The 12600-nt window shown below is 37.6% G+C and overlaps 1 protein-coding gene across 1 annotated transcript in view; it reads left to right on the top strand.

Moving 5' to 3' along the window:
* LOC116371805 (phosphoribosyl pyrophosphate synthase-associated protein 2) overlaps positions 1–8307 on the top strand; it is a 31624-nt gene extending 23317 nt beyond the window's left edge. Inside the window, exons 8-11 of the mRNA XM_031820820.1 lie at positions 5329–5447; positions 7076–7146; positions 7471–7617; positions 8068–8307. Of these exons, the coding sequence (XP_031676680.1) occupies positions 5329–5447; positions 7076–7146; positions 7471–7617; positions 8068–8226 (496 nt within the window). The 3' untranslated portion in view covers positions 8227–8307. The remainder of the gene's footprint in view (positions 1–5328; positions 5448–7075; positions 7147–7470; positions 7618–8067) is intronic.
* The last annotated feature ends 4293 nt before the right edge of the window (positions 8308–12600 follow it).

Genomic DNA, 12600 nt, shown 5'->3' with positions numbered 1-12600 from the left:
GTAGCTGTTACTGTCTGTATTATATAGTTGACTGTAGCTGTTACTGTCTGTATTGTATAGTTGACTGTAGCAGTTAAAGGGGTTGAAGGCTGCTACTGTCTCTACTCTGTAGCTGGGTCCTCTTTCACTACAGTCTGGGTTAGGGTGGGTCCTCTTTAACTACAGTCTGGGTTAGGGTGGTTCCTCTTTAACTACAGTGTGGGTTAGGGTGGTTCCTCTTTAACTACAGTCTGGGTGAGGGTGGTTCCTCTTTAACTACAGTCTGGGTGAGGGTGGTTCCTCTTTCACTACAGTCTGGGTTAGGGTGGTTCCTCTTTAACTACAGTGTGGGTTAGGGTGGTTCCTCTTTAACTACAGTCTGGGTTAGGGTGGTTCCTCTTTAACTACAGTGTGGGTTAGGGTGGTTCCTCTTTAACTACAGTCTGGGTTAGGGTGGTTCCTCTTTAACTACAGTCTGTGTTAGGGTGGTTCCTCTTTAACTACAGTCTGGGTTAGGCTGGTTCCTCTTTAACTACAGTCTGGGTTAGGGTGGTTCCTCTTTACTACAGTCTGGGCTAGGGTGGTTCCTCTTTCACTACAGTCTGGGTTAGGGTGGTTCCTCTTTAACTACAGTCTGGGTTAGGGTGGTCCCTCTTTCACTACAGTCTGGGTTAGGGTGGTTCCTCTAACTACAGTCTGGGTTAGGGTGGGTCCTCTTTAACTACAGTCTGGGTTAGGGTGGTTCCTCTTTAACTACAGTCTGGGTTAGGGTGGTTCCTCTTTAACTACAGTCTGGGTTAGGGTGGTTCCTCTAACTACAGTCTGGGTTAGGGTGGTTCCTCTTTAACTACAGTCTGGGTTAGGGTGGTTCCTCTTTCACTACAGTCTGGGTTAGGGTGGTCCCTCTTTAACTACAGTCTGGGTTAGGGTGGTCCCTCTTTAACTACAGTCTGGGTTAGGGTGGGTCCTCTTTAACTACAGTCTGGGTTAGGGTGGTTCCTCTTTAACTACAGTCTGGGTTAGGCTGGTTCCTCTTTAACTACAGTCTGGGTTAGGGTGGTTCCTCTTTAACTACAGTCTGGGTTAGGGTGGTTCCTCTTTACTACAGTCTGGGTTAGGGTGGTTCCTCTTTACTACAGTCTGGGTTAGGGTGGTTCCTCTTTAACTACAGTCTGGGTTAGGGTGGTCCCTCTTTCACTACAGTCTGGGTTAGGGTGGGTCCTCTTTAACTACAGTCTGGGTTAGGGTGGTTCCTCTTTAACTACAGTCTGGGTTAGGGTGGTTCCTCTTTAACTACAGTGTGGGTTAGGGTGGTTCCTCTTTAACTACAGTCTGGGTGAGGGTGGTTCCTCTTTAACTACAGTCTGGGTGAGGGTGGTTCCTCTTTCACTACAGTCTGGGTTAGGGTGGTTCCTCTTTAACTACAGTCTGGGTTAGGGTGGTTCCTCTTTAACTACAGTCTGGGTTAGGGTGGTTCCTCTTTAACTACAGTGTGGGTTAGGGTGGTTCCTCTTTAACTACAGTCTGGGTTAGGGTGGTTCCTCTTTAACTACAGTGTGGGTTAGGGTGGTTCCTCTTTAACTACAGTCTGGGTTAGGGTGGTCCCTCTTTCACTACAGTCTGGGTTAGGGTGGTTCCTCTTTAACTACAGTCTGGGTTTGGGGTGGTTCCTCTTTAACTACAGTCTGGGTTAGGGTGGTTCCTCTAACTACAGTCTGGGTTAGGGTGGTTCCTCTTTAACTACAGTCTGGGTTAGGGTGGTTCCTCTTTCACTACAGTCTGGGTTAGGGTGGTCCCTCTTTAACTACAGTCTGGGTTAGGGTGGTCCCTCTTTAACTACAGTCTGGGTTAGGGTGGTTCCTCTTTAACTACAGTCTGGGTTAGGCTGGTTCCTCTTTAACTACAGTGTGGGTTAGGGTGGTTCCTCTTTAACTACAGTCTGGGTTAGGGTGGTTCCTCTTTAACTACAGTGTGGGTTAGGGTGGTTCCTCTAACTACAGTCTGGGTTAGGGTGGGTCCTCTTTAACTACAGTCTGGGTTAGGGTGGTTCCTCTTTAACTACAGTCTGGGTTAGGGTGGTTCCTCTTTAACTACAGTCTGGGTTAGGGTGGTTCCTCTAACTACAGTCTGGGTTAGGGTGGTTCCTCTTTAACTACAGTCTGGGTTAGGGTGGTTCCTCTTTCACTACAGTCTGGGTTAGGGTGGTCCCTCTTTAACTACAGTCTGGGTTAGGGTGGTCCCTCTTTAACTACAGTCTGGGTTAGGGTGGTTCCTCTTTAACTACAGTCTGGGTTAGGCTGGTTCCTCTTTAACTACAGTCTGGGTTAGGGTGGTTCCTCTTTAACTACAGTCTGGGTTAGGGTGGTTCCTCTTTACTACAGTCTGGGTTAGGGTGGTTCCTCTTTACTACAGTCTGGGTTAGGGTGGTTCCTCTTTAACTACAGTCTGGGTTAGGGTGGTCCCTCTTTCACTACAGTCTGGGTTAGGGTGGTCCCTCTTTAACTACAGTCTGGGTTAGGGTGGTCCCTCTTTCACTACAGTCTGGGTTAGGGTGGTCCTCTTTCACTACAGTCTGGGTTAGGGTGGTCCCTCTTTAACTACAGTCTTGGTTAGGGTGGTTCCTCTTTAACTACAGTCTGGGTTAGGGTGGTCCCTCTTTCACTACAGTCTGGGTTAGGGTGGTCCCTCTTTCACTACAGTCTGGGTTAGGGTGGTTCCTCTAACTACAGTCTGGGTTAGGGTGGGTCCTCTTTAACTACAGTCTGGGTTAGGGTGGTACCTCTTTAACTACAGTCTGGGTTAGGGTGGTTCCTCTAACTACAGTCTGGGTTAGGGTGGTTCCTCTTTAACTACAGTCTGGGTTAGGGTGGTTCCTCTTTAACTACAGTCTGGGTTAGGCTGGTTCCTCTTTAACTACAGTCTGGGTTAGGGTGGTTCCTCTTTACTACAGTCTGGGCTAGGGTGGTTCCTCTTTCACTACAGTCTGGGTTAGGGTGGTTCCTCTTTAACTACAGTCTGGGTTAGGGTGGTCCCTCTTTCACTACAGTCTGGGTTAGGGTGGTTCCTCTAACTACAGTCTGGGTTAGGGTGGGTCCTCTTTAACTACAGTCTGGGTTAGGGGGGTTCCTCTTTAACTACAGTCTGGGTTAGGGTGGTTCCTCTTTACTACAGTCTGGGTTAGGGTGGTTCCTCTTTACTACAGTCTGGGTTAGGGTGGTTCCTCTTTAACTACAGTCTGGGTTAGGGTGGTCCCTCTTTCACTACAGTCTGGGTTAGGGTGGTCCCTCTTTAACTACAGTCTGGGTTAGGGTGGTCCCTCTTTCACTACAGTCTGGGTTAGGGTGGTCCCTCTTTCACTACAGTCTGGGTTAGGGTGGTCCCTCTTTAACTACAGTCTGGGTTAGGGTGGTCCTCTTTAACTACAGTCTGGGTTAGGCTGGTACCTCTTTCACTACAGTCTGGGTTAGGGTGGTTCCTCTTTAACTACAGTCTGGGTTAGGGTGGTTCCTCTAACTACAGTCTGGGTTAGGGTGGTTCCTCTTTAACTACAGTCTGGGTAGGGTGGTTCCTCTAACTACAGTCTGGGTTAGGGTGGTTCCTCTAACTACAGTCTGGGTTAGGGTGGTTCCTCTAACTACAGTCTGGGTTAGGGTGGTTCCTCTTTAACTACAGTCTGGGTTAGGGTGGTTCCTCTTTAACTACAGTCTGGGTTAGGGTGGTTCCTCTAACTACAGTCTGGGTTAGGGTGGTGCCTCTTTAACTACAGTCTGGGTTAGGGTGGTTCCTCTTTAACTACAGTCTGGGTTAGGGTGGTTCCTCTTTAACTACAGTCTGGGTTAGGGTGGTTCCTCTTTACTACAGTCTGGGTTAGGGTGGTTCCTCTTTACTACAGTCTGGGTTAGGGTGGTTCCTCTTTAACTACAGTCTGGGTTAGGGTGGTCCCTCTTTCACTACAGTCTGGGTTAGGGTGGGTCCTCTTTAACTACAGTCTGGGTTAGGGTGGTCCCTCTTTCACTACAGTCTGGGTTAGGGTGGTCCCTCTTTCACTACAGTCTGGGTTAGGGTGGTCTCTCTTTAACTACAGTCTGGGTTAGGGTGGTCCTCTTTAACTACAGTCTGGGTTAGAGTGGTTCCTCTTTACTACAGTCTGGGTTAGGGTGGTCCTCTTTAACTACAGTCTGGGTTAGAGTGGTTCCTCTTTACTACAGTCTGGGTTAGAGTGGGTCCTCTTTACTACAGTCTGGGTTAGGGTGGTTCCTCTTTAACTACAGTGTGGGTTAGGGTGGTGCCTCTTTAACTACAGTCTGGGTTAGGGTGGTACCTCTTTCACTACAGTCTGGGTTAGGGTGGTTCCTCTTTAACTACAGTCTGGGTTAGGGTGGTTCCTCTTTCACTACAGTCTGGGTTAGGGTGATTCCTCTTTCACTACAGTCTGGGTTAGGGTGGTTCCTCTTTAACTACAGTCTGGGTTAGGCTGGTTCCTCTTTAACTACAGTCTGGGTTAGGGTGGGTCCTCTTTAACTACAGTCTGGGTTAGGGTGGTTCCTCTTTAACTACAGTCTGGGTTAGGCTGGTTCCTCTTTAACTACAGTCTGGGTTAGGGTGGTTCCTCTTTCACTACAGTCTGGGTTAGGGTGGTTCCTCTTTCACAACAGTCTGGGTTAGGGTGGTTCCTCTAACTACAGTCTGGGTTAGGGTGGTTCCTCTTTAACTACAGTCTGGGTTAGGGTGGTTCCTCTTTAACTACAGTCTGGGTTAGGGTGGTTCCTCTAACTACAGTCTGGGTTAGGGTGGTTCCTCTAGCTACAGTCTGGGTTAGGGTGGTCCCTCTTTAACTACAGTCTGGGTTAGGGTGGTTCCTCTTTAACTACAGTCTGGGTTAGGGTGGTTCCTCTTTAACTACAGTCTGGGTTAGGGTGGTTGCTCTTTAACTACAGTCTGGGTTAGGGTGGTTCCTCTAACTACAGTCTGGGTTAGGGTGGTTCCTCTCACTACAGTCTGGGTTAGGGTGGTTCCTATTTAACTACAGTCTGGGTTAGGGTGGTTCCTCTTTAACTACAGTCTGGGTTAGGGTGGTTCCTCTAACTACAGTCTGGGTTAGGGTGGTTCCTCTAACTACAGTCTGGGTTAGGGTGGTTCCTCTTTCACTACAGTCTGGGTTAGGGTGGTTCCTCTTTAACTACAGTCTGGGTGGTGCTGTCAGGCTGTTATCTGGTAGTTGTGTTTTTACAAGCTCTGATTGTAAAGTGTCTTTACGGTGTGTGTGTGTGTGTGTGTGTGTGTGTGTGTGTGTGTGTGTGTGTGTGTGTGTGTGTGTGTGTGTGTGTGTGTGTGTGTGTGTGTGTTTAGGGCCCAGTCGTTTGCAGAGCGGTTGCGTCTGGGTATTGCAGTGATCCATGGAGAGGCCCAGGATGCAGAGTCAGACCTGGTTGATGGAAGACACTCCCCTCCTACTGTCAAGATACCACGTAACACACACACACACACACGCACTCCCCTCCTACTGTCAAGATACCACGTAACACACACACACACACACTCCCCTCCTACTGTCAAGATACCACGTAACACACACACACACACACACACTCACACTCTATGTGTGTATTGTGTGTGTGTGTGTATTGTGTGTGTATTGTATGTGTGTATTGTGTGTGTGTACTGTATGTGTGTATTGTGTGTGTACTGTATGTGTGTATGGTATGTGTGTATTGTGTGTATACTGTGTGTGTGTATGGTATGTGTGTTGTGTGTTTGTAATGTGTGTGTGTATGGTATGTGTGTATTGTGTGTGTACTGTATGTGTGTATGGTATGTGTGTATTGTGTGTGTACTGTATGCGTGTATGGTATGTGTGTATTGTGTGTGTACATTGTGTGTGTACTGTATATGTGTATTGTCTGTGTGTATAGTGTGTATTGTGTGTGTATTGTGTGTGTATAGTGTGTATTGTGTGTGTATAGTGTGTATAGTGTGTATAGTGTGTATTGTGTGTGTATAGTGTGTATAGTGTTTATTGTGTGTGTATAGTGTATATTGTGTGTGTGTATAGTGTGTATTTTGTGTTTATAGTGTGTATTTTGTGTGTATAGTGTGTATAGTGTGTATTGTGTGTATTGTGTGTATAGTGTGGGTATAGTGTGTATTGTGTGTGTATAGTGTGTATTGTGTGTATTCTGTGTGTATAGTGTGTATTGTGTGTGTATAGTGTGTATTGTGTGTGTATAGTGTGTATAGTGTGTATTGTGTGTGTATTGTGTGTGTATAGTGTGTATTGTGTGGGTATAGTGTGTATTGTGTGTGTATAGTGTGTATTGTGTGTGTATAGTGTGTATAGTGTGTATTGTGTGTGTATTGTGTGTGTATAGTGTGTATAGTGTGTATTGTGTGTGTATAGTGTGTATTGTGTGTGTATAGTGTGTATAGTGTGTATTGTGTGTGTATAGTGTGTATTGTGTGTGTATAGTGTGTATAGTGTGTATTGTGTGTGTATTGTGTGTGTATAGTGTGTATTGTGTGTGTATAGTGTGTATAGTGTGTATTGTGTGTGTATAGTGTGTATTGTGTGTGTATAGTGTGTATAGTGTGTGTATAGGGTGTATTGTGTGTGTATAGTGTGTATTGTGTGTGTATAGTGTATATTGTGTGTGTATAGTGTGTATTGTGTGTGTATAGTGTGTATTGTGTGTGTATAGTGTTTATTCTGTGTGTATAGTGTATATTGTGTGTGTATAGTGTGTATTGTGTGTGTATAGTGTATATTGTGTGTGTATAGTGTATATTGTGTGTGTATAGTGTGTATTGTGTGTGTATAGTGTATATTGTGTGTGTGTATAGTGTGTATTTTGTGTTTATAGTGTGTATTGTGTGTGTATAGTGTGTATTGTGTGTGTATAGTGTGTATTGTGTGTGTATAGTGTGTATAGTGTTTATTGTGTGTGTATAGTGTGTATTTTGTGTGTATAGTGTGTATTGTGTGTGTATAGTGTGTATTGTGTGTGTATAGTGTGTATAGTGTGTATTGTGTGTGTATAGTGTGTATTGTGTGTGTATAGTGTGTATTGTGTGGGTATAGTGTGTATTGTGTGTGTTCCAGTGTTGATCCCTAAAGAGAAGCCTCCCATCACAGTGGTAGGAGACGTAGGAGGACGCATCGCCATCATAGTGGTGAGTTACACACACACACACACACACGCACACACTCACACACTCACAGACACACACAGACACACGCACACACTCACAGACACACACACACAGACACACACAGACACTCACAGACACACACAGACACACACACACAGACACTCACACACAGACACACACACACACACAGATACTCACAGACAAACCACACACTCACTCACACACACCCACACATACACACACACACACACACAGACACTCACAGACAAACCACACAGACCCTGACCCCTCTCAGGCCGTTGGATTGGCCTCAGTGGCGGCTGCTGTGTGTCCCCGCCCCCCCAGGATGACATCATCGATGACGTGGACAGTTTCGTGGCGGCCGCACAGACGTTGAAGAAGCACGGAGCGTACAAGATATTTGTCATGGCGACGCACGGCATCCTCTCCTCCGATGCACCGAAACTCATAGAGGAATCTGCCATCGACAAGGTGTCTGTCTGTCTGTCTCTCTCTGTCTGTCTGCCTGCCTGCCTGTCTGTCTGTCTGTCTGTCTGTCTGTCTGTCTGTCTGTCTGTCTGTCTGTCTGTCTGTCTGTCTGTCTGTCTGTCTGTCTGTCTCTCTCTCTGTCTGTCTGTCTGTCTGTCTGTCTGTCTGTCTGTCTGTCTGTCTGTCTGTCTGTCTGTCTGTCTGCATGCCGGCCTGTCTGTCTGTCTGTCTGTCTGTCTGTCTGTCTGTCTGTCTGTCTGTCTGCATGCCGGCCGGCCTGTCTGTCTGTCTGTCTGTCTGTGTTAACCCTGTGTCTAGCTGTTTGTTAACTGTGTGTGTGTGTGTGTGTGTGCGTGCGTGCGTGTGTGTGTGTCTGTGTGTGGTGTGTGTGTGTGTGCGTGCGTGCGTGTGTGTGTCTGTGTCTGTGTGTGGTGTGTGTGTGTGTGTGTGTAGGTGGTGGTAACCAACACTATTCCTCATGAGCATCAGAAGCTGCAGTGTGTTAAGATCCAGACGGTGGACATCAGCCTGATCCTCTCTGAAGCCATCAGACGAATCTACAACGGAGAGAGCATGTCCTACCTGTTCAGACACATCGGACTGGAGGACTGAACACACACACACACACACCCACACACACACACACACACACACACACACACACACACACACACACCCACACACACACACACACACACACACACACCCACACACACACACACACACACACACACACACACACACACACACACACAGACACACACACACACACACACACACACCCACACACACACACACACACACACACACACACACACACACACACACAATAATGTTACAATAATAGTGTTACAATAATAACATAATGTTACAATAATAATGTTACAATAATAACATAATGTTACAATAATAACATAATGTTACAATAATAACATAATGTTACAATAATAACATAATGTTACAATAATAATGTTACAATAATAACATAATGTTACAATAATAATGTTACAATAATAATGTTACAATAATAATGTTACAATAATAATGTTACAATAATAATGTTACAATAATAATGTTACAATAATAACATAATGTTACAATAATAATGTTACAATAATAATGTAACAATAATAACATAATGCTACAATAATAATGTTACAATAATAATGTTACAATAATAATGTTACAATAATAACATAATGTTACAATAATAACATAATGTTACAATAATAATGTTACGATAATAATGTTACAATAATAACATAATGTTACAATAATAATGTTACAATAATAATGTTACGATAATAATGTTACAATAATAACATAATGTTACAATAATAACATAATGTTACAATAATAACATAATGTTACAATAATAATGTAACAATAATAACATAATGTTACAATAATAATCTAACAATAATAACATAATGTTACAATAATAATGTTACAATAATAACATAATGTTACAATATAATGTAACAATAATAACATAATGTTACAATAATAATGTAACAATAATAATGTTATTATAATAATGTTACAATAATAACATAATGTTACAATAATAATGTTACAATAATAACATAATGTTACAATAATAATGTTACAATAATAATGTTACAATAATAACATAATGTTACAATAATAATGTTACAATAATAATGTTACAATAATAATGTAACAATAATAACATAATGTTACAATAATAATGTTACAATAATATGTTACAATAATAACATAATGTTACAATAATAATGTTACAATAATAACATAATGTTACAATAATAACATAATGTTACAATCATAATGTTACAATAATAATGTTACAATAATAATGTTACATAATAATGTTACAATAATAATGTTACAATAATAATGTTACAATAATAATGTTACAATAATAACATAATGTTACAATAATAATGTTACAATAATAACATAATGTTACAATAATAATGTTACAATAATAATGTTACAATAATAATGTTACAATAATAATGTTACAATAATATGTTACAATAATAACATAATGTTACAATAATAATGTTACAATAATAACATAATGTTACAATAATAATGTTACAATAATAATGTTACAATAATAACATAATGTTACAATAATAGTGTTACAATAATAATGTTACAATAATAATGTTACAATAATAATGTTACAATAATAGTGTTACAATAATAATGTTACAATAATAATGTAACAATAATAATGTTACAATAATAATGTTACCAATAATAATGTAACAATAATAATGTTACAATAATAGTGTTACAATAATAATGTTACAATAATAATGTAACAATAATAATGTTACAATAATAATGTAACAATAATAATGTTACAATAATAATGTTACAATAATAATGTTACAATAATAATGTTACAATAATAATGTTACAATAATAACATAATGTTACAATAATAATGTTACAATAATAATGTTACAATAATAATGTAACAATAATAACATAATGCTACAATAATAATGTTACAATAATAATGTTACAATAATAACATAATGCTACAATAATAATGTAACAATAATAACATAATGTTACAATAATAACATAATGTTACAATAATAATGTTACGATAATAATGTTACAATAATAACATAATGTTACAATAATAATGTTACAATATAATGTTACGATAATAATGTTACAATAATAACATAATGTTACAATATAATGTTACAATAATAACATAATGTTACAATAATAATGTTACAATAATAACATAATGTTACAATAATAATGTAACAATAATAACATAATGTTACAATAATAATGTAACAATAATAATGTTATTATAATAATGTTACAATAATAACATAATGTTACAATAATAATGTTACAATAATAATGTTACAATAATAACATAATGTTACAATAATAATGTTACAATAATAATGTTACAATATAATGTTACAATAATAATGTTACAATAATAATGTTACAATAATAATGTTACAATAATAATGTTACAATAATAATGTTACAATAGTAATGTTACAATAATAACATAATGTTACAATAATAATGTTACAATAATAATGTTACAATAATAATGTTACAATAATAACATAATGTTACAATAATAATGTTACAATAATAATGTTACAATAATAACATAATGTTACAATAATAATGTACATAATAACATAATTTACAATAATAACATAATGTTACAATAATAATGTTACAATAATAATGTTATAATAATAATGTTACAATAATAATGTTACAATATAACATAATGTTACAATAATAATGTTACAATAATAATGTTACAATAATAACATAATGTTACAATAATAATGTTACAATAATAACATAATGTTACAATAATAACATAATGTTACAATAATAATGTTACATAATAATGTTACAATAATAATGTTACAATAATAATGTTACAATAATACATAATGTTACAATAATAGTGTTACAATAATAATGTTACCATAATAATGTTACATAATAAATAATGTTACAATAATAATGTTACAATAATAATGTTACAATAATAACATAATGTTACAATAATAATGTTACAATAATAATGTTACAATAATAACATAATGTTACAATAATAATGTTACAATAATAATGTTATAATAATAATGTTACAATAATAATGTTACAATAATAACATAATGTTACAATAATAGTGTTACAATAATAATGTTACCATAATAATGTTACAATAATAACATAATGTTATAATAATAATGTTACAATAATAACATAATGTTACAATAATAACATAATGTTACAATAATAGTGTTACAATAATAACATAATGTTACAATAATAATGTTACAATAATAATGTTACAATAATAATGTTACAATAATAATGTTACAATAATAACATAATGTTACAATAATAATGTAACAATAATAACATAATGTTACAATAATAATGTTACAATAATAACATAATGTTACAATAATAACATAATGTTACAATAATAATGTTACAATAATAACATAATGTTACAATAATAACATAATGTAACAATAATAATGTTACAATAATAACATAATGGTTACAATAATAACATAATGTTACAATAATAACATAATGTTACAATAATAATGTTACAATAATAATGTTACAATAATAACATAATGTTACAATAATAATGTTACAATAATAACATAATGTTACAATAATAATGTTACAATAATAATGTTACAATAATAACATAATGTTACAATAATAACATAATGTTACAATAATAATGTTACAATAATAATGTTACAATAATAATGTTACAATAATAACATAATGTAACAATAATAATGTAACAATAATAACATAATGTTACAATAATAATGTTACAATAATAATGTTACAATAATAATGTTACAATAATAACATAATGTTACAATAATAATGTTACCATAATAATGTTACAATAATGATGTTACAAGCTTTTGTATTTATTGTTTTTTCTGCTCTGAATTCAAAATAAAAAGTAACAGAAATGGAAAGTAATCTTGTTGTGATTGGACGAGGAGGAGGAGGGGGAGGAGGAGGAGAAGGAGGAGGAGGAGGGCCTTATCAACATGCGAACCAACAGCAACGTCCTAATCTGTCTCTGCTACTCTGACATTGTGTTGTTGTGATTTGAGGAAGAAGAGGAGGGTGGTATCAACATGAGAACCAACAGCAACGTCCTAATCTGTCTCTGCTACTCTGACATTGTTTTTACAAAATGTTCACATTGCTGAACAACTTTTAGATGTCTGTACCTTAAATCTATCAGTAGCTGCATTGCTGTGTGGAAGTCTATGTAGTGATGGAGTTTTAAAAAAATGTAACTAGGCAAGTCAGTTAAGAACAAATTCTTATTTTCAATGATGGCCTAGGAACAGTGGGTTAACTGCCTGTTCAGGGGCAGAACGACAGATTTTGTACCTTGTCATCTCAGGGGGTTTGAACTTGCAACCTTTCAGTTAC

Source organism: Oncorhynchus kisutch, unplaced genomic scaffold, assembly GCF_002021735.2.
Source record: "Oncorhynchus kisutch isolate 150728-3 unplaced genomic scaffold, Okis_V2 scaffold3689, whole genome shotgun sequence".
Classification (NCBI taxonomy): Eukaryota; Metazoa; Chordata; class Actinopteri; order Salmoniformes; family Salmonidae; genus Oncorhynchus; species Oncorhynchus kisutch.
This window is presented reverse-complemented; position numbering and strand designations above follow the sequence as displayed.